General features: G+C 35.0%; 1 protein-coding gene across 1 annotated transcript in view; it reads right to left on the reverse strand.

The window, feature by feature from the left end:
* LRRK2 (leucine rich repeat kinase 2) overlaps positions 1-24,026 on the reverse strand; it is a 147,521-nt gene that overhangs the window by 97,293 nt on the left and 26,202 nt on the right. Inside the window, exons 11-17 of the mRNA XM_021673776.2 lie at positions 23,237-23,343; positions 18,956-19,085; positions 16,576-16,700; positions 11,890-12,002; positions 2,078-2,222; positions 1,811-1,950; positions 26-154 (exon numbers count right to left, since the gene is read on the reverse strand). Coding sequence (XP_021529451.2) covers positions 26-154; positions 1,811-1,950; positions 2,078-2,222; positions 11,890-12,002; positions 16,576-16,700; positions 18,956-19,085; positions 23,237-23,343 — 889 coding nt within the window. The remainder of the gene's footprint in view (positions 1-25; positions 155-1,810; positions 1,951-2,077; positions 2,223-11,889; positions 12,003-16,575; positions 16,701-18,955; positions 19,086-23,236; positions 23,344-24,026) is intronic.

Here is a 24,026-nt window from a genome sequence, read left to right on the forward strand (position 1 = left end):
AGTATGCAAGTGAAAAACATTGTACCTGTTGATCCTTTTGTTCCATGATATTGGAAGACATCTGATGGAATATTACTAAGTCAAATGAATGATTCAGCAGCAGCTTGGAAAAAGATGCTGACAATTCGAGGATTGTTAAGATTGTCTGAAATCCCTGAAAGTATAAGAAAAAATAATAAAATAAGCAATTACAGGCAAAAAGAATAAATAGTATAAAGCAGAGAGAGTTTGTATATGAAACAATACCTAGAATGTTCATTTAACTATAGCTATATTGGGTTTGTACTTTGAAGTATTTATCCTATAAATAAATACTCCCTCCTCTCTCATGACTAAGAAATACAGCAGACACAAAGAATAAAATGCTAGTTAACAAACCATCCTGTAACAAAGCAGGAAAAAGAACTAATCCCCATAAATTTGGTTATCAAAGGTGCTTGTCTAAAGCTATAGCTATAGGATGAAATCCAGATATTAAACAGGATTAAAACGGTTGGATCAGAACTACACATCGAAATACATCAATAGAGTAAAAATTTTTATTATAATATTGCAGATTAAGTTATCCAGAGAGTCTAGCATATCCCTCAACTTTTTGTGTTGTCTTCTGAAATGCTTACCTCGAAGAGACTAGTGTGAACTCCTACATTTCATTTATGTTGAGTGTATGGAGAAGTGCTGAGGGCACTCTGAGGATTACATTCTAATAGTAAGTTATTTATAAAGAATACCATTACGTTTTAGAACCACCTTAAGCACATCCCCAGAATCTGTCCTCTTCACCTATATGTTTTAAAGCAAGATTGGGTTTTTTACCTTAGTATTATTTAGCTTGGGTAAACCCACCAAAGATCATCTTAACTTATAATATTTTATTACCTCTAATACATACTAATAAAATTGGCCAGGTGCCATGGCTCATATCTGTAATCCCAACACTCTGAGATTGGTTGAGCTCAGGAATTAGAGACCAGCATGCTCAATATGGCAAAATCTTGTTTCTATTAAAAAAAACTTTAAAAATTAGCCATTTGTGCACCTGTAGTTCCAGCTACTCGGGAGGCTGAGGTGAATCACTTGCGCCCCCCCAGGAGGGTGGGCCCAGTAGACAGAGGTTGCAGTGAACCGTGTTTGCTCCACTGCACTCTAGCCTGGGTAAGAGTGAGACCCTGTCTCAAAAAAAAAAAAAAAAAAACTTAGTGTAGTTTATGAAAGTTGCAAACTCCACAACCAAGGAAGAAACTCTTTAAACTATTTGTTTTACTACAATTTAAAAAAAAAAAAAGCAGAATTTATTTCTTAATCTCCCCTGAACTAACGCCAGGCCAATATCTTGAACTCCTTATAAAGATAGTTATTATATATCATGTTTTAAATTTTGCTTGATGAAAAATGTTAAAAACATTTTTTCCCTGCTTGGAAAAAAAATCAACAAGCAAAATCACTAGAAGTAAGCAACCTACAGTAAAACCAGAGAGTGACAAACTTTGAAATATTTATAAATTCTGTTTATCTAAAATCTAAGCAAATAAATCCAGCTAGCTGGGATTTCTTAGCACATTCTCTGAACTTTTACGGGAAAGATAAATGGTGAATAATCATGCTGATTTTAGAGATTTAATAATGAAACACTGGATCTTTAGAAATTCAATCCAATTTTCTTTGTCTTGTACAATTTAAGTACTACAAAATGATAAATGGTTTTCCTTTAATTAGAATACTGCTTTCATGCAAAGTGGGAATTATACAAACTGCTCCGAAAGCGAAATTTGTACGAGTTCCCAAATTCTTTTCAAGATAATGCACATACTTTAGTCTGTACTTCGGCAACATCCTTAAATCGTTGTAAGCTGGAAATCAGAATTTTTGCTAGCAGATGTCCAGTTCCTAGGCATAAGTTCTTCTTTGTAATCAAGCATCCTATAAGACTTAAACCCAGACATTGAATTTCTAGAATTAAAAAAAAAAAGAATTGTTTTAAATCTCAAAACTGAAGAAAAATATTTAAAGACATCTACTCACCAGCTAATGGCTTACAAAAAATCTATTCTAAATCCTGAGTTCAAACTATACTGACCTTGGTCATCTGGATACATCTGCAGTGTGTGAAGCACCGAATCCATAGCACCTTCCAGGGATAACATCTCTAACGCATCAGGAAAATGTGCAATAGAAGAAACTACTTTTAATCCACATTTCTGAATCCCAGGATTTCCAATGAACTAAAATCAAAAGATTACCTGCTGTTAAAAATGAGATCTTAATGCTTACCTTAATTAGACCAGTTATAAATTGACAAAATATAAAGTAATTCAAATACAAATTAGTATCCTTGATTTTTGTTTTCTAATAATAATACTAATTATTAATATTCATTATGAAGAACAAGAGCTAGCATTTTAACAATTATTGAGAACTTGTTCTGTGCCAGGCATTGTGATAAATACTTTCTAGGCATTTTTTTTCATGATCTCATGAAATCCATACTGATATCATTCTCATTAGAAGATGAGTTTATTGAGGGTTAGAATGGTTGAGATATTTCTGAATGTCCACACAAACTATAAATTGCAGAGATAAAACTAAACCAAATATGTTTGACTCCAAAGTCTACATACTTGACCAATAAAATACAATGCTGCCTCTCAACATAGAAAATATTGAGAATTACTCTTTACTGCAAGTGGTTTGCATGCCTTATTTCATTTATCGCCTCAAAAGCTTCATGTAACAGGTTTGCCAAACTTTAAAGATGCAGAAATAAGAGCTCAAGTCACAGAGCTACTAAGTATTGGGCCTAGGATTTGAATATAAATGTGTCCACCTTAAAAGGCCAGGATCTTAATTATGACATCATCCAACCTCTTTAATCTGAATTTCCTCCAGAAGATTTGACATTACAAAGGTATTTTAATAGAAGTCACTTCTTTGTCCAAGCCACAGTACTCATCAATGAAGAAAAAACTGCAACATACATCTAACTCTTTTTTTTTTTTGAGACAGAGTCTCATTCTGTCACCCAGACTGGAGTGCAGTGGCACAATCTCTGCTCACCGCAACCTCCGCCTCCCAGGTTCAAGCAATTCTGCTGCCTCAGCCTCCTGAGTAGCTGGGACTACAGGCAAGCACCATCATGCCCGGCAAATTTTTGTATTTTTAGTAGAGACAGGGTTTTGCCATGTTGGTCAGGCTGGTCTCAAACTCCTGACCTCATGATCCGCCTGCCTTGGCCTCCCAAAATGCTGGGACTACAGGTATGAGCCACTGCACCAGCTACATCTAACTTTTATTCTGATCATCTATGCCTTTTCACTCACAAGCAATACACTCCAAACATCTACCTTGATGTGATGCTCAACTCATAGCTTTTCTTTCAAAAATTATAATGCCATCCTTCTCAGGAATTTTGCTTTCATTTAGATGATATGTTGCAGACACTAGTTTCATGATACCTCCACTCCAAAGATGTGATGGCCTCCTCCACAGATAATCCATAGAGCTGAAATAGCTTCGAGTCAGACATCTTTGACCAAATTCTTCTGCCTTCCAAGCTTCCTCATTTCTGTACTCTCAGTGAACAGATTTCTATCGCTTTCTCACTCTAGTCCCCTAATGCCTCTCAATTATCTTTATTCTGTATCTTTTTCATAGAGGCTGAGGAGAAGCATCAGTTTCTCACCCTGTGTCTTTCTACCTCACATTTTTAATTGCTCAGCTTGGACATCATTTCATGTATCACATTAATAAGACATTGTCTCCCTTGACGTTTTTTTTCCTGTCAATATTTCCATCTTACCAACTCCCTAAGTAGTAAAAGCACATCAGCTTGGGGACCAATTAAATTTGGGTTTAAATTCTGTGAATCTGAAAACTGTTAAATAAATCTAAGAACCATTAATGAATGAAGTAACAATTACTCAGTTAGACAATTACTACTCAGAAGTGGTAAGTAAAAGGTGGTATTTTTATTAAAGAACCATAAAGAAATTCAAAGTTGTGCAAAGTGAAATTGGAAGGATGGTTTCATGTGTGTCTCAGCTTCCTCATTTCTAAAACAATTCTAACAATGTAGGGTTGTTAGTTATAAGGATGAAATGAGATATCTCTGTCCACAGAATAAACCTTGAGATAGTAATGATCACAGGTCAGGCCTTGAGCTAAGCACTGTCCTCAGAGATGAAAATCTCAAGTGAGACATTCCCTTCATCGGCCCTCTCTTTCATCAAGCTACCACTTTTATTCTATTTCTAAATAAAAGAGGTAGACTTATTAGTAGAAAAGTCTACTCCCACTACCTCCACATTTGCTCTACCCTTTAATTTCATATAATCAGACTTCTTTCCAAACCACTCTGAATTAAAACCATTCAAAGAAAAAAGTCCAATAACAACTTAATTGGTGCTTTGCATCCCTTAATTTCCATGACACCGTATTCCCCTAATTATTCTCAATCTTTAAAACCATTCCTTTACTCATGTCTTTTACAATCTCTTCTTTCACCTCTAAACCTTGTCCAAAGTTCTTTTTTTTCTTCTATTCATGAGTGGGAATTTACACACTAATATGACTTCAAGTCATAATAACAATAGCAACGACCACAATAACAATACCAAAACCTGTGTAGCACTTGCTCTGTGCCAGACATTCTTTTAAGTACTTCATATGTATTCACCTACTTAATCCTCCCAAAACCTTTATGATGTAGACACACTACTGTCCCAAAGTGCGGATGAAAAAAATCATGACACAGAAACCTGTGAGCACACAAGACAAAGCACAAGTTTAAGCTTTCTCAAGTTCTAAGCCCAGATTTCTTTTTGCTTGATGCCAGTATTTTAAACTCAGAATTTCAAGTCCAAAAGTTTAGTATCTTCTACCAAAAAAAGTCAGAATGTCATTCTGAACTTTCTGCTTGATTAATAGTACCAGCATGCCTGTTTGGCAGGCAAGGCCTGCTTCACAGGTGTGTATTTGTACAATCATACACAGCTTCATGTTCAGAGAGCACTTGCTTCAATGTCCTGTTGTCACTCTTGTAAAATCCTTAACACTTTTCAAACAAGGAGTGCTCCCTTTCCATTTTATACTAAACACTGAAAATTATGGATCCACTTCTACTCCCAAGCTCAAAGTGCATCATAGGTTTATTTTTATGCTAAAATTAAATCAAATAGATATTTACAAAGCACCTGTCTTTGTCCTTAATATCTCTACATCTAACAAGTTTCTACTTAGTTACTGGTCCCTTTACCTGGAACTCCTCTAGGTTCTAACCAGTTCAGTCCAGGTCAGTGATAACTAATGACTTGCAACAGATAATCTCTGATTTGTCTACGCAGAAAGAGAATTCAAAGTATCACATGATAACATGTGATGGTGAACCTAATACACTGATAATTTTAAATATGAGCATTTGATTTTTAATAGCTAAGTAAATGTTTAAAAATTAATATGTATATACACGTATATGTATTATGTAGGGATAAATATCATGATATTTACAAGCCTACAATAGAATTTCCTTCATTTATCTAATGCTCCATCTTGAAATAGTAATTTATTGCATTGATGCTCAAATAGGGATTAAAATCAATTTACTAGTGTCTACTTAGCGGGTGTTTTTCAAGTGAAACTCTGGAGATGCCAACAGAAAAATGGCAGCACCCTACCACCTATGCTTTACAACTCTCCAAGTTTTTTTTCAGAGAATCCATAAACACTGAAACGGTGAGCTAGCCAGCTCAATGGAAAAACATCTACGCTGGCCTCTTTCCTAGCCACGAGCTAAGTAGATTAGCCAAAGAAAAGAAAACAGACTCACATTCCCAGATAATTTGTGTTTTGTTTTCTCCCTTTATCCTTTTTATCTTATAAATCTCGTCTTTGATTTTAATAAATAAGCTAAATGTGTGGAATGCTGTCCCTTGTCTATGAGTAAATGGCATACTGATAAATACTGGTCTCTGGATTAGTCTTTGAAAAATTGAAAGATTAAGACAAAAGACATCCAGCATCAGATGACCAATAGCCCCAAAGAAGAGAGCTAAAATAATGAAAGAGAAAAATATAGATATTTAGGCTGTACACAGTGGTTCACACTTGTAACCTCAGCACTTTGGGAGGTCGAGAAAGGATTGCTTGAGTCAAGGAGTTTGAGACCAGCCTGGGCAACACAGTGAGACCCTGTCTCTATTTTTGTATTAAAAATAATAATAAGAAGAATATCCAGTTCTGCTTCCAAACTCAAAATGCACCGTAAGCTTATTTTCATTTTAAAATTATATCAAATTGATATTTATAAAGCATCTACCTTTGTTCTTAATATCTTTACCATATATATGCAAATATATATGTGTGTGTGTATGTTTATATGTATATGAAGATCCAATTCAAGAAAACTTTCCTGGAAAAAAAAATTGAATGTATGATAGAATGAGGATATCAGATCCCAGGACTAACATTGAGATATACCCTAATAAAGTGGCTGGATTTCAAGAGAAAAAAAATCCTTTCGGCAGCCAGGCAAAAATATCAAAGCACTTAAAAGTAAGAAACAAACGAAGCTGGCCTCAGACTTCTCTATTAAGACATTTGGTACTAGAACACAGTGAAATGCCTACCAATACCTCAAGGGAGAAAAAACAAAACAAACAAAAAAACACAGTATTTTACAACCAACAAAACTTTTTTTTTAAGAGTCTAAACGTAAAAGCAAAAACAATAAGAACAAAATATAAACACTAAAATATTCAGGTAATTAAACTTTTTAAAGTTTAATTTAGACAACTAAAAGATGAGTGGAAAAACAGTAACAGAAGGACCTGAGATGAAGACTGATTTCAAATAACTGTAGGAATAAGATAAACACAAACTTAGGAAGTATAGTTACAAAGCTGAATATAAATATTATCTACCCTATCAATGTGGAGTTAATTTATTGAACAAAAGTAGGTGGGAAACCAGGAGATATGAAAGTGTAAATTCTCTGATTTCCTCATCTTTTGTAGCCAGGGGACAAAAGATACTTTCAAATGTAATAGTAATAACATTAATATTTATTGAGTGCGTTCTATGTGCGAAGGATTGTACTGATACTTTTGCATGAATTATTTTATAAAATCAACAACTCTAAGTAAAAAATCAGTTATTATCTCCATTTTACACATAATAAAACCAAGACATTAAGTACTTGTCCAGGGTGCATAGTCTGTAAGTAGTAGTGTCAGATTGAAATTCAGATATCCTAACTCCAAGAACCACAAACTATTAGAAAATTTTATATAGCTAAAGCTATAAAAAAAAAAAGCAAACATATAATTTGCTACAATTGGGTGATCACAGAGAGGGAGAGGACATAAAGAGGTGGAAATATACTAATTTTATCCAAAAGTGTGCATAATGTGTCAACATACAGGAAGGAAAAAATGAATACCTGGGGAATACATTCATACACATAGAAAATTGAAGATATTTCCATAGCAGCACATTAGGAATCTCACCTCATTGTTTTTTAATATTGACATAGGATGATACAATTTGGAAATTGTATAATTTATCTGATTAGTCTCTATTGATGAGTATTGTATGTCAGGAAAGATTAAATTAAGCAGCAATAACAATCTCAAAATTTTATAGCTGAAAAAATAATAAGTTCCATTATTGCTCATGCTACATATGTGTTGCAGGTCAGGAGGGGACTCTGCTTGTTGCAGTCCCTCAGGGACCTCTACTGATGGAGCAATTACTATCTCAAACACTGCAGGGCATCGCACCTGAGAATATTCCGTAAGATGCCTCACCAGCTATTTCCTCCATTTACAACTCCCTGACCAAAACTAGTCACATGTTTCAACCTAACTACTAAATACTATGCCAGAATCACCAGAAGGTGGAGAACTAAAAATATTTGGCAAACAGCATGAATGATTACCGTGTAAACATTTAGTTTGTTGCCACAGTTTTAATTACAAATCATGCCACAGTGAATATTCATGTCTAATAATCTTTTTGTACATGAGTAAGTATATCTACATTAAAAATTCTTAGAATGGAATTGCTGATCAGAAAATATGTGCATTTTAATTTTGATACATATTACCAAATTTCCCTCCAACAAGGTGCTTCATTATAATTTGTTAATAACAATTATAGCTGAAACTTTTAATATGTGCATACACCAATTTCATTATAGACTTTAAATCTCATCCATCTGTAATTTGCTTTGGCAAAAGAAGTAAGATAAATATTCAGCTTCCTTTGCTTTCCCCAAATGGCTGCAGAGTTAGTTATTCCAACACAAGTAATTGAGTAATCTATTTTCCTCCCAGTGGTTGAGGAATATCATAACATTGCACATTTTTATTTGAGTCTATTTCCTGAGCCACCATTATGTGGCACTGATGTGTCTCCTCTAGTGCCAGTATCACACCATCCTAATTACTAAAATTGTATACATTTGATTATCTTTTGGAGTTAGGCCATATGAATTAACACTCTTTTAAAAAATTCTGACTACTCATACATATTAATTTTTTCATGCAAATTTTACACTAGCTTACTTAGCTCCAGAAAATACTACTATTTTTAATAAGGGTTTATAAACATAGATCAATTTTCATTTTAAAAACTTTAGTCTTTTTTATCAAAAAAGATGTATCTTTTCACATATTCAACTCCTCTACCCCTAAGCCTCATAGGTTTCTGTAAATTCATCCTGTAAACTTTAAATTTTACTTATATGCAATTCTTTTTGTTGTTGTTATTGTTGCTTTTACAGATTAGCTCTTCTTTTGACTACATATTATTTAAAACAAATAAATATATTCAATATTAAAGCTGTGTATATTTCACTTCAAGGTTTTCGTGAAGCTCACAAGTTCTTTGATTTGTGCCCATTTCATCAGAAGATTGGTTTTACTTTACCGGATTTCCTGACTGACGGGAACAGGAGTGTCACCACACATAAAACACAGATGAAGCCAAAATGTGCAGAGACTGTTTTCTGCTTTGCTCTGTGGAAACAATACTGGACAAATAGATCTCTCTGGAACAGGTGACAAAGTCTTCATCGTGGAAAAGCTAAAAGGATCAGGCATAAATGGACATCGCTGCTCCAGACAGGGATTTTAACTTCAGCTTGAATTTTATTGCACTTTTATGTATCCAAACATGGCTTTGCTTTCATAAATACTCTTCTTAGTCTCTGCTTTATAAATCAGAGTTGAATCTCAAGTCCTACCTTATTTGGAACTCTGCTCCCCAAGTTTAGATGTTTTAAAATGTAATTCACTTTATTGTGTCTGCAATATTTGGGCCTAAACTTCTGATGCTTTGTGATTGTTATTCAGAGTAAGACATGGAATCACAGAATTCTGGAGCTACAGTAATCGCTCTCATCTTTTAGAGCCATTTTCCTCAGTCATGGTGAAGGATTAGGGGACTTACACTAGAGAGGTTTTTGAAATAAAATATTGTCACTTGTGTTTCCCCATGACCTTAACTCCCCACCCCTAATGATAATCAGTGCTTGGTGAGACACTGCACATCATTACTGAAGTACTGCCACGGGGGGAAAAACCAGTGCTCAACCGTTTCTTCTCAGATGGAGCAAAGTGATTTTCTCCACACGACAGCACTTACCTACTACTCTCTTGGCTCCAGACTCCTGACGTTACATCTCACTTAGGCTTCTCTAATAACTTTAGAGAAGGTTAGCTAACTGGAACCAGTTATCTATATGGCTTTACTGGTGGCTCTGCCACTTTTGACCAACACTCACCATGAATAAAATTAACTGTTCCCTCCTCTATGTACTCAGACTAAGTTCATAATGCTGGCATCCCCTCCTTAGTGCTCCTGTAGAACAACTGGTTTTATGCACAGTTGTTATTCCTCTCACAATGAGGTAGGATAGGTATTAAAAGGAAGTAACCATGTCCTTGGGATGCAGCAACTGTCGCAATCTTACTGTCGACATAGTAAGTTTCAGCTTTCACACTGTAGTCCAGCTCATTCAAGCAAAGCTATCTCCAGCAGAAAATTGCCCCTGTAGGGAGCATGCACATTTTGATTTTACCTGTCCTTAGACGGACCCTTTGCTCATTACAATAGTAAAACACACACCCCTGGGTGGAGATTTCAGATAGGAATGAGACATGCGATGTCTGAACAAGCATGTACAGCTACTGCACATGTGCACACAGAGGACCACCCAGAATATGCTTACTAGTAATACCTCTTTCCACCCCGCTTATGAAAAATCATGTACAACTCCCAGAAAGGGAGTCTTCCTAGTGCCAGTCTTTGCTGTCTCATCCTTACTAACAAGCCTGCCCTGAATTCTCTCTGTCAGGGTATACTCTCTATTCCTCACTTAACTTGTAAAATATACTTTTTCTTTTGCAATAAATTACTTGATGCTGCATCTCCTTTGCTGTGTGTCTCTTGTTTAAAGAAAAGAACAGAGGCTTCAAAACAGCCATCAACAACCGGATTATGAGATTCAGGAGAGGAGTACAAAGCATATGTATTTATCTTCTTAATGCCTAACCCCTTCTTTCCATATACTCATTTTCAACAAATATTTCTCAAGTTAAATTTAACCCATTATAATATATATTCTTGCTATACTCAAGGACTGTATTAAAGTATGAGTATAAATGACTCAAATATATTATAGGCAGTGAGTGACATTATAAAGTTCAATTTAAATTAAATTCTTAAGGGAGGTCTCTCTGGAGGCTACTTGAATTAATTTATGACATTTATCACAGTATATCAAATCACAAGGAATCATTTCCATTAATTACTTTAAATATGCTCCTCCTTTTATAAAAAACATTCACGCTAATCATTATGTCTTTATTCTTTTAATAAAGAACCAATTCATCTTATGCTAAATTTCCAAAACTTCTTAATTCCACCAATACTTTTGGCATTACACAATTTAAATGTAATTTCCCTCTTCTCCCTTTTTCATACTTAGTATGATTTATTGATACTTTAATTATAATGTAGGAACACAGATATGTAAATCCTAAAAAATGGAAACAATATATACCAAATCATTCCAGAGGTTATCTCTCAGGAGATGTGAATGAAAAGGTGGCCGGGTGCGGTGGGTCATGCCTGTAATCCTAGCATTTTGAGGGGCCAAAGTAAGTGGATCACCTGAGGTTGGGAGTTCTAGACCAGCCTGACCAACATGGTGAAACCCCATCTCTATTAAAAAACAAAATTTAGCTGGGCATGGTGACGCATGTCTGTAATCCCAGCTACTCCAGAGGCTGATGCAGAAGAATTGCTTGAACCAGGAGATGGAGGTTGCAGTAAGCAGAGATCATATCACTACACTCTCCAGCCTAAGCCTCAGAGAGGGACGAGGGACGGGGAGGGGAGGGGAGGGGAAGAAAAAAACAGGAAAGGAAAGGAAGAAAAGGAGTACAGGGAATCAAAGGCTTTACTGTTATCCCTGATATGTCTTCATGGTCTAAACCATATACCATGAGATCAGAAAAGAAAGACAAGTACCTGGAGAGGACAGACAGAGAAAACAGCAGCCACAGTATCTGGCATGACTCATGAGGTCTAGCTGCATATCTGGCTCTTTGGTTCCCTTTCTGGTTGAGCAAACTAAGAGTGGATTTACGTTACTGGCAATCAAAAGAATCTTGCCTATATCTGTAATTGATAATACACTTGGCTGGAATTGACTTAGTAAGTATCTTTTCACTTCCCACCTCCCTATTTTCCTCTTATGTCTCTAACCACATGACCTCCTCCTATCATAGTAAACAGAGGACAGAAAATTTAGGCTGAAAAGCCCCCCACCAAGTTCTTCAAATGTAATATTTTAGTTAACGGTAAACAGAAAATTTATATTCAACATACCCTGTTCAAAGCTGCTAGGACCAGTTTGTGAATATCATTCTTGAAACATTGTTTTTTAACCATATTTAGCTTATGATGAGAGTCTGTATCCTCCCTGGATTCTTCTGGCATACCTAAATGCACAGATAAATAAACAAATAAAGATTCTTACAAACATTTGAGTTGAACAGATTGTTACTTTTTAGATATGGTCACAATTAATCTCACAATATATGTGTTGTACTTTTTTCTAGTACATGTTTTCTTATCAAAGAAATAACCAGAAATTTTAAGGAATCTACAAAAATAGTTCATCACTGAATATAAAATAAATACAATGTGTATGGATGCTTACTGAATTTGAAGTAGCAAAAAATGATGATGGTGAAGAAATTTTCTGTAGCAAACAATCACTTTTTTTGTGTGAGTAGGCTGTGCTTTAAGATGCTGGAGGATTTTTATGCAACAATGGACAACTTGAGAAAAGCTCAAAGTTATTTGGACTAAAAAATAAAAAGGTCAGATACGAAATGTAGGCAAAAGAGAGCAGCTGGAATAATCATGGAAAAAAATAAGATTTGAGTTTCAGTATTAAGGTTGTAGAGAACATGTCATTTTTTAGAAGTCCTGTAAAGTCTATACAAGGCATTGTTATTTAACGAAAACATACTCCTTATTAAGCTATATTGCAGCTGAACTATGCTAAAATAAAAACACAAGTCAAAAATGTGGTAATATAACACATAAGTAAAATTATTATGAATGAATAATGTTTTCCAAATCTAAGACTATAGACATAACTATTAATAATCATTTACAATCTTCCACTTTAATAATCTGCATTAATACAAACTATAAGCTGGCTACAACTAGCTTTTCATTAATTTAAGAAGAATTTGAGTTCCAATTACATGCCAAGGATTTTGCTAAATGCTGGGAATGCTATGGTAAAGAAGGAAGCCTTGATTCCCACCTGACTGCAACTTTCAGTCCTTATTTTAAAATGTATTCAGAGAGGTTCTGACATTCACTGCAGCAGTGTGGTCTGGGGCAAGTCCCTTAAACTCTGTGTATCATTTCCAGTGACTAAGACCACACTAACTTCTAAGGCTGCCTATTACTCCTTAAGAAGATGTGACCACTAAAACTAGGCCTGTTTGAATAGTAAAAACATCATGCTACATGTAATGAGTCTTATTAAACATCTTCCTTAAATTAAGACCAAATGAACATTCCTGTAAATTTCGCCTCCAGTCTTTGTTCTATCACGTGAGGTCCTACTATTCAAATGGATATAATTTCCTTTCTGCATAATAATCCTTCAGGTTTTGTGGACTATACACTTTTTTGAGAGCAGTATCCATAACCTCATCATCTCCCCAGACCTTAAGGATTCTAGACATAGTGCTTTAAATACAACAGTTGTTCAAGACAAGTTTGTTGCACAAATAATTTTAAATGCCTACTCTGGAGTCAGCCTGCATAAGCTGAAAATCTAGTGCTGTTATATCAGGTCTGACCTTAAAATCTGTGTAACTCTATGCCTCACTTTTGTCATCTGTACATACCAAAAAAAAAAAGTAATATCTGCCTCATGGGAGAATTAAAAGAGTGAATATACTTAAAACACTTCAAAAATGCCTAATACTTTTTAAGTCCTCCATATTGTTTGGCATTATTACTGCTACTGGTATAAAGAGAGGATTTTAATAGAGTTTCATATCCCCTTGAGTCATCTCTTCTTCAAATAAAACAATCTCAGTTCCTCTTACTGCTCTTTTTGATGTGCTTTTATATCCCTAATCACTCTCCTCTATACACTTCCCAATTTGCCTATATCCCTTCTTAAATCATTTCACATTATTTCCATTAAAGCTAACAGTAAGTCAAACAACAAGTCAAATGATACTTTATTAAAGTAACTGGGTCTTTATTACTATTTTCTTAAAGCAACCAGCTCAATGTCTTCAACAAGTTGTGATAAAGTGGAAGAGAAAATGTACAGTACTAGAATGAAAGAAACTTACATTACATACACTAGATGAAATACACAATCCTTAATTGGACACTAAATTATACACATTTACCATATGTACATCTTTGTCACTAAAATAATTGAACATAATCTATTTAAAAAATGAATACTTGTACATCTAGATATCTTATGAGAATCTCAACTCAACATGTTCAAACCAGAATGATATTCAACCTCAAAACTACTGAAGTATTGCTACTATCGCTACTTGTTGATACCCAGAATGATACAGTACTGCACAGCATGGTACACTATGGTAGGGTACAGTACAGTATAGTGTAATATGGTATATAGTACAGTAGCAGAGAGTAAATGGTTAAGGCTTTACCTACTAGAAGAAGGTACTTACATACTGATCTGTTTATAAAATGTGTTTCTTAGTATGTACTTTTTTACATATAGTCCTAAAGTGATTATTTTCAAGGGCACCCAGAGTACATCTGATTGACTGTTGACTAACAATTTTGCTTCAGGGTCAATTTAAGAACAATAAAAGAAAAGAAATACTGTATTCAAAACTTGCTTTTGAACTAAAAGAATATTATTTTATTAACTAATGGATACGGTTTTTGAGTGTCCTTTGGTTATCTTTAAAACTCAAAACCTCCCTCAAAAGAATAAGGCTGTCAACTTTGAGGATAATCAAAAGACATTTTTATTGTTTTTAATTATAATCTACAAATAATATTCAACAAAATATGCAATCATATTTCAAGCAAAATTACATCTGTTAAATTATGTTTCAAAACTAAGCTGAAACTATGAATAGGGCATCATAATTCCATTTTTAAAATACTGATTGAATAGCCACCAGAGAATTGGAAAAAAAATGACTGAAGAAAGCTCTGTCCTTGAAAAAACTTCCATTAGAGTAATACTCTTACACAGAGAAACATGAAATATCTATATAACTACGGAAAATGATAGGTTTAGGAAGATTTCATTTTAGAAGAACAAAGCAAAAATGACTTCAAAAGATTGGGCACTTCACAGAACAAGTATCATTCCTCATATTTAGGGATCATGATATCACATCAAACAGAGCTCTGAACCCTCTGTGAAATTTGCCCTCTCATCTGTTTCCATTGCAGGGTCCCTTCAGAGGGTCTCATTTGAGTACCACTGACCTCCAACCCCCAACCCAATCTGCTTGTATCTAGTCTCTTTCCCTGTCTATCATCATCTTTGCCACAATGATACTGTCTTTAGTCACAAATCTAGGTGTGACACTATAATATGTAAACACTTTTAATAAACTTGGATTGACATCCATTTTCAAAAGGCACAGATTTTTCAACACTGCATTCAAGGCCCTTTTCTTTGGGCCTCAGCCTGTCCTCCCACACTCATCCCCAAGCACTCATCTCCTTATCCTCTATGCCTCACTCACCCCCGACCATGTGCACTTTCTTCTGCTTGAAATGTCCTCCTTAGCCTTTCTACCAGGCCAGCTCTATTCATCCTTCCACGTCAAATATCACAATCTCTGTCCTACTCCTTTGAAGAAATCATTTGTGCCTCTATCAATGGTCTCAAAGCCTTTTCTACATGTATCTATCATGGCCCCTCACACTACCTGTTAATTAACTATTTACATGTCCATCTACTTCTAAGCTCCTACAGTAGTAACATTGTGCTTTTTTTCTAATTCATCTTTCAAAGCTTAAAAGCATCACAGTGTTTAGAACATAAGAAGAATTTAATAAATGTGTTGAATGAATAGAGACATAGGTGTTTTAAACGGGCTTTGGAGAACAAATAAGATAACAGATGTAAGAGTTAAAGGTAGGTGGAAGGTGGAAGCCATTGAGGTGAATGAGTACAAGCCACATGTTTATATTGGAAAAAGATTAATTCAATCACAAAGTAAAAAAAGAATGGAAATGAAGCAAAAGAACAGGTATGAAATTTAGCTAATAGTGTAATTCAAACAAGAGAAAAAATGCTTGAACTCAGGTCATGGCAACAAAAAAAGTTATCAGAGATGAACACCCTCCTTAGAAAATGTGGCACATATACACCATGGAATACTACGCAGCCATAAAAAAGGATGAGTTCATGTCCTTTGCAGGGACGTGGATGAAGCTGGAAACCATCATTCTCAGCAAACTGACACAAGAACAAATAACCAAACACCACGAGTTCTCACTCATAAGTGGGTGTTAAACAATGAGAACATATGGACACAGGGAGGGGAACATCACACACAGGGGCCTGTCAGAGAGTGGGGGGATAGCAGGGCATGGGGGGATTGGAGAGGGATAGCATTAAGACAAATACTTAATGTAGATGATGGGGGGATGGATGCAGCAATCCACCATGGCACGTGTATACCTATGTAACAAACCTGCACATTCTGCACATGTACCCCAGAGCTTAAAGTATAATTAAAAAATAAAAATAAATAAAACAAATAAAAGCTCTGTATTTTACACTGTAGTTATTTCTGTATAAATAAATGACTGAATTTCATATTGTTTTCTTATAAAAATTAATCTAAGTGACTCTTCCACATCATCATTTAACCTCTATTTTTGTTTCTGGTTTAACAGAAAGATTTGCATTTAGTCAACAGAAAATAGTCTTTTAATATTTGCATAGAAATTATTTTATGCAAAGTCAAGAATCCATTTAAATTGTTACCTCCTGCTACAATCAACTATGTAACTTACCTGGCACTATAAAATGTAAAATAGCTCGAAGCGCCTCCAGCTGCACTGGCAATGATGTCTCATGATTTTTCATAACTGTTATTATTTTGGGGACCACTGCTGCTATTGTATCCAGGGAAGCATTGCTGGGGATATAAAATTGGCATGTTTATTGAAAGACCAATCTGATTCAGTGGTATAAAAACCAAACTGAAATAAGTATAGGACAGAACCAATATATTTTATCAAGAAAGGCTATATGACAATGCATTGCAATCAGTCGTATAAGCATACATAATTCTAATTGTCTAAACTTTGAACTCATAAAACAGAATTCATAGTAACCTGAGAATTATTTAGTTTCATAAAACTAACAACATCCTTCTGACCTAGGAGGGAATAATGGCAACAATCCCAGCAGGCAGGTGTTAGTATCCCCATTTTCTGGATGAAGAACTTAGGCAGATAGAAGTTAAATATTCAGGTCTTATCACTAGCAAGTGACAGAGACAAGGGTGGTACGCAACTTGTCTGATTCCAAGACAAGGCCTCTTTACACCACACTAACCTTCCATATGAACATCACTGGACTTCTTATACGGTATTTTTAGTTTGTTTTACAGTCTTGGTTTCTCTAAGGTATTTAAGCTATTCTTTCTTTTACATGTGAGCAAGTGTCACCTGACTAGACTGCAGTAGGTACCATGAACTTTAATACAGGCAATCCTTGTTTTGCTTGCTAACTGAAACTTGTGCATATCAGAGCCATGTTCTCACTTGGCATGGTTCTGTGGACGCTAAGACATATTCCTTCCTTCCCACCTTAAAGTCCCAATTTAAACGCATCCCTCCATTGGAGCCTCCCCTTCTTGGGTAACCCCAGCTGGGTCCCCTCTACTCTTACCATTGTGTCTTTTACTGCCACTGCATTCTCAGACTATATTATAATAATCTATTTACATATCAGTTCCTCAACTAACATGAGCTCTGTAGGGGCAGACAAGTTATCAGAGCTATAGTGGAAAACCCAGGACTGCAACTGTACACATTTTACTTATAAGAAAGCAGCCAGAAACATTAAATGGTTTGCCCAGAATCTACAAAATCCTATACCGGAGTTTATTCCACTGTGCTTTTGCCTCATTTGTAAAGGTTTGCACACTTCCGATACCATTAAAATCAATATTTAAGATAAACTTTTCAGCTCAGTGTTCAAACACAACATTTAAATAAGAGATATACAGCTTACAGAGATATATAAACATAAACAGATTATCTAGACTGATGTTAAAAACAGTGTAACCCTATTTCTTACAGGTCTGCAGTTATGCTACATTTCATGCTACATGCGCTTCATTTATTCACATTTAATAACAGTATAACAACAATAGATATAATCTGTTGAGTGCTTAAAATGCAGTAGGAATTATCCTAATCCGTTTATAAAAATTAATTTATTTGATCCTTACAGTCTAAGCTTACAACTTTAAAGGTTGTTATTATCATTCCTCTTTACCAATGAGGAATGTGAAGTTTTAGAGATGAAACAGTTGGCTCAAATTAGTGGCAAAGCCAGGAACATAATTAGTTTTTACTGTAACTTCTGGGCCAATTATATTTTTTTACACACTATATAGCCTCTTTTTGTTTGAAATTTACTCAGACAAGGCCAAATTTACATCACATTTTTTGGCTTAAAATGCATAAAGGCACTGAGCCTATTCTACAGCAGGCACCTTCTGCATATCATTCATTTTTAGTCTTTCAAACAGGTTTTTTTTTAAGCCACAAGTTCTGCCCCCTCCTACCACCCCTTAACCCCCCTCATCCCACCCTGCCCCACCACCATCCACACATAGATGAAAGGATCTGGTCTCTATTGTGCCATTAACCAGCAGCTATATAATCTTAACATCTCTGCACTTAGACTAGATACAGTTACAATTTTCCCTAACTAAGGACTGCAAGCAGAAAGAGAAGACAAAGTTAATTCAAATGAAGGAATAATAATAAACAATGTATTTGTTGCGGAAGAGCAACAATTAGAAGCCATATGCCGATTTTATCTTTTATAACCTTCACACACACAATAATCAGAAAAACTGCCGTATGCTATGTGCTATATAATTACCACTTTTCAAAACACAGCCAATACCAAGCATCAGGTACAAAAGCAAACCTTCAACAATCTTTCTACAAGATTGTTTCTACAATCTTGCCATTCCTTTCAGTGTTCAGATAAAGTAAGTCTATGATACTAGTGGCATGAGATTACATTGCAAAATGCTTCAATTTTCAACTGTCCTATGTTTTTCTTTTCATTATTAGAAATATGCTTGAAATAGATATTCTACCTGGCCCGATATGATATATTCTGCTCAATTTAATGAATCTGTATTACCTTCCTTCAAAAAGATGATTTAGCATTTTACAGCCACTTTCAGCCACTTCAGGAGAATGTATATGCTTCTGCATTGACTCCAAAACATTCAAGTATATTCCTTTCGACAACAGGATCTTTCTGAAATTAACTGAGAGATTTTTAAAATGTTACTCATAGGGATGAAAGCATATTTATATAATTTTACCATAAGATTTAGAATATTAATATAGTCCAAATTCATAGGAAAGCACACACATAATTTATAGTTCATTGACAGCTTAAAGATAATTCATGCTTCTTTCTTTAAAACACACGTCATTTCCAATTTTTTAGCATTTATTAACCCTTTGTTGAGGTTTTGGTTTTAATATTTTTATTCATAGAGTAGATGGTTTTAATGTAATCACCCTGTCTCTGTCCATTTCGAAAGGAGTGTTTTTGCAGGGAAAAAAAATGTATTTAAATAATGATCTCCAAAATAAAAATGAACGTTAAATTTTATTTCAATACTTAAAACAAGTTCACAAATAACTGCACTTCTATAGAGGTAAGGCTAGCCAGATACGCTAGACACCAGTGGGCTGGGAATAGGTTACAAGCGTGTGAAGATATTGACCATTCACTCAGCTTTCTGAGAGTGTGAGGAACGAAGGGGCTGCAACAGGCTTGGTTGCTTTCTGCCTTCAGCTGCTTTGTCCATTTATCCCAGTGGATTTTATAAACATTATCATTTTTATATATGCCATCATATTCAAAGGAATAGAAAGCATTTAATAGAACATAAGTAATTACAGTTATTTTCACAAAGTAATGCCAAAGTCTAGGAAACAGATAGCTACCCTTTACAACTGGTATTTCATCATTTGTGGAAAGTAACTACATTCCAGCAAAAATGATTAAGGAATAATTTTTCTCTTTTTTTTTTGTTGTTGTTGCTTTTTGTGACAGCATCTCTCTCTGCTGCCAAGGTTGGAGTGAAGGCTGGATCATAGCTTACTGCAGCCTTACCCTCCTGGCCTCAAGTGATCCTCCTGTGTCAGCCTCCAAGTAGCAGGGACTACAAGTGAGGTACCATGCCTGGCTAATTTTTAAAAAATATTTTGTAGAGATGAGATCTTACTATGTTTCCCAGGCTGGTCTTGAACTCTTGAGCTCAAGCAATCCTCCTACCTTGACCTCCCAAAGTGCTGGATTACATGCATGAGCCACCACAACTGGCCAATTTTCCTCTTTGTAATAAACTTCCTTCACTAAGTAGAAATTTATTGTCTTCAAGTTTCCACATAAATATCAATTGTCTTGAGGCCTCTATAAAAATAGTTCCAATATCATACACTGCAATTCAACACTTCGAAAGTGGCAGAAAAAGAAATGCAGAAAGTTTTAACTTAAGCACTGCTTTTAAAATGAGTAGTCTATTTCAAGAAGAAAAGATAGGACAAAACAGGGAAATAAATAGAAATCACATACACATTCTAAAATTCTGCCAGAACCTAAAAAACTCATACCTTTTAAACACATATCACACATTGAGACACAATAAAGAGTCGGTTACTTTGCTGGATCACATCAGAAGTTGTAATAACCTTTCCCAAAGTGGCTAGCTTCTAAACAAGATACTTTAAAAGACAGAGATGACATAGATCAGTGGTTCTCAAACTTCAGCGTGCATCAGAATCACATGGAGAGCTTGTTAAAACATGGATTGCTGGGTCTCAACTCCAGGGTTTATGACTCAGAAGGTCTGAATGGGACCCTAGAATTTACATTGTTTATCAAGTTCCTCAGCAAATGCTGCTGGTCCAGGGACCACACTTTAAGAACCACTGTCCTAGACAGCTACCCAATGTGTAACTTGAAAACTGCAAGCAATAGACTTAGAAGAAATTTCATCATAATGTCACTTTAGACTTTATAGAATATTTTACACATTAATGCATTTATCAGCTATCTACATAATACTCTTGATCTCATCCACTCCATTTTAGCAGGAAGCTATCTGCTTTAAGAGGCAAAAAACAATATGCAACTCCCTGCAGGTCTTACTCAATAGTCGCCTTCTTTCCTGGCTGCTCATTCACAGTTTCACCTCCTCTGATGTCTAATATAACATATTCTCATTCCTTGCTTCATTTTTTATTTTTAACTGCCTCAAATATTACATATTTTAATTAGTCTTATTATCTTCCCCACTACAATTTAAACTCCATGAACCTAGGATTTCTATTTAATGAATGTATCCCAAGTGCCTACAGATACTAAACACTTGGGAGCTCAATAAATATTAATTAATTAATTGAACGGGGAAAATGTCACACAAGCTGTGTACAACCTTGGGACCTCCATGTCTCCAAGGACCAAGCTCTTCTGGCTGCCAATTTAGTCATGTTTCTAAAAAAGCCATGCCCAACTCTGCACACCCCAAGTATCTTTCAATGAGAAATTGCCCAAGAAAGTAGATGAATGAGCTGCTCAAGTTCCTCATATTTTATTAAGGCAGAACTCCAAAGACAATACAAAGGGATCTGAGGACATTTTACCTGACAGGTGGTCAGGAACAACAAAGAAGTAAGGAACTAGAAAGAGCAGAGAACTGAAGACATCAGGGTGGACTAGGAATGTAACCAGTCCTCAGAACCATAGTAAGAAGCAGTCCAAATTTCACAAAATTATGGTTGTTTGATTTGCAAATCAAAGGCGATTTCCAGGTGGTTATGAATGATGTCACCAACACATACTAAAAGTCTATCTTCACTATAAGGTGCCCAGCAGAAGCCACGAAGTCCAGTCCTCATTTTCAGGAGTGAAATCCCTGTCCAGACCTCTTTAACCACACAGTAGAATATGAGAGATTCGAGAAAGTGACTCCCTCTCCTTCTCTGACTCATTATCCTCAAGAGCAGCCCCTGTCTGTCTGTCAGTCCCCTTGCCACTCCAAGCATTTTACTAAAGTGCCATTGGAGAGGTGGGGTGAAAAAGGAGGAAGAGGAAGACGAAACAATTTTCCTCTTTATTTGACTTAAATAATAATATAAAGAAACATGCGTGTGGTGGTTTATTTATTCTTTTCCACCCTACCCAGGTTCTCTATTAAAAGCTGATGCTTACACTGGTCTCTCTCTGATTTTCAGTGTTTCTATTTTTTGCCCTCTAAAATATCCTGCAAAAGCTGCCAAGTCCCAATGCCTTTATTATGAGTTTTCACCTAAGGATTTCTGGCAGTATTCCTGTTTATGGAGGAAGAAATTTGAGCAGCCTGAGCCATCATCTTAGAACTCATGTCTTTCTAAAGGTACATGAGCCATTTTTCTCTTCTTAATTATACAAAGCTGTAAGACTCGTAAGAATCACATTAAAGAACCATTTTTTTAAAAGGTATAGTGTGAAAATTTATAATAGATAATTTTACCAGATTTTAAAATGGTAAATAGCTCTCCACCTAGTTGCATTTCTATGAAGTTTTCCCAAGAAACTAATAGGAACCATGTATAAAGGAAAACAGAGGAAGAAAGTGATCATTGGTGTTTATTATGGGTTCCAGAATCATCCCACTGGACAAAAATTAAAACTTTATCTATAATAAATTGGTTCATAACATAGGAAACAGGCATATATTGAAAAACTACAAGCTACTAAAAATGATAATTTGGGCCGAGCACAATGGTTCATACCTGTAATCAAAGCACTTGGGAGCCCAAAGCAGAGGGATTACTTGAGCCCAGGAGTTCAAGACCAGCCTGGGTAACATGGCAAAACCCCACTGTGAAAAATTAGCCAGATGTGGTAGTGCACGCCTGTAATCCCAGCTACTCAGGAGGCTGAGCTGGGAGGATCACCTGGTCCAAAAGTTTGAGGTTGTGGTGACCCATGATCATGCCACTGCACTCCAGCCTAGGTGACAGAGTGAGACCATGTCTAAAAACAAAAATTAATTTAAAAACTTAAAAATAAAAGAAGATAATGTGAGAATACACATTATCAACATAAAAAAGAAATATAATAAAATTCAGTTATAAAAGAGTATAATATAATCCCATTTATACAAAATACATAAAATTTTTGTATATGTTGTGTGAGTTTACATAAAGAAGTCCTGAAAAATATACAAATGTTTATTTTTTTCTTCTTTTTACCTATATGTGCACAATCCATATGTCAATATATCTCTACACATATAGATATTTTTCATAATATATAACTTTATTAATTATATAAATTTTTCACACTATATGACTTTTTTAATTTAAAATACCACAAAAATATGTTCCCCTTTATTTGAAAATATGGCACACTGCTTACCATTTTGTTCTAAGAGAGTTGACAGTGCATTCGCAGATGCCTGGAAAACTTCTTTTGATGAAGAATGCATCAGCATAGAGAGCATCACTTCCCTATGAGCTGGGAAACTTTCAAAAATTCAAGGAAAATGTTAGTAGTAATCTTTTAAATAATTATCTCAAATTCTCACTTACTATTATCAAATATCTTTAACAACAATTAAGAGCATATAAACAATATTTTATGCCATCTCCACTTACAAGAGTGAATTATAGTTCATTTTTTAAGACTCGATTAAATACTAACAAAATAGTATTTTTATGTGTTTTCAAAAGCCAATAAGCAGCAGAGGGAAAAAAAAGCAGATATGTAAAGAGATGCTGAGGAAAAAGGTAAGTGAGGAAAAAAAGAAGATGGAAACAAGAAAGGAAAAATAAAACATTGTAAAGAAATAAGGTAGGTTTTAAAGATATACAACATAAATATGTTTTCTTTGTTTTAATACTATATTTATTTTAAAGTTCTCTTACGGATATCAAGAAATAGGTATCCTATGAACTAAACTTTAAAAACAGCAACATGAATCTCCCTTACCCTAATCTCCAAAATCCTTGCTCAACATGAGATTATTAAGATGCCAATTTAGCATAGTTTCAAAAAGAATTAGTTTCTTGTCAAAATGAAAATGTTTAATTAACTAGCATCTGTGTTACTAATTCCCTTCTTATCAGCAATAGATAATTATACAAATAGATTGTCAAGGTTTCAGATGTAGAATACTACCATTTGTTTCCAAAATAAGTCATTCACA

This window comes from Aotus nancymaae, unplaced genomic scaffold (genome assembly GCF_030222135.1).
Source record: "Aotus nancymaae isolate 86718 unplaced genomic scaffold, 86718_ANA_hifiasm-v0.15.2.pri h1tg000092l, whole genome shotgun sequence".
Lineage (NCBI taxonomy): Eukaryota > Metazoa > Chordata > Mammalia > Primates > Aotidae > Aotus > Aotus nancymaae.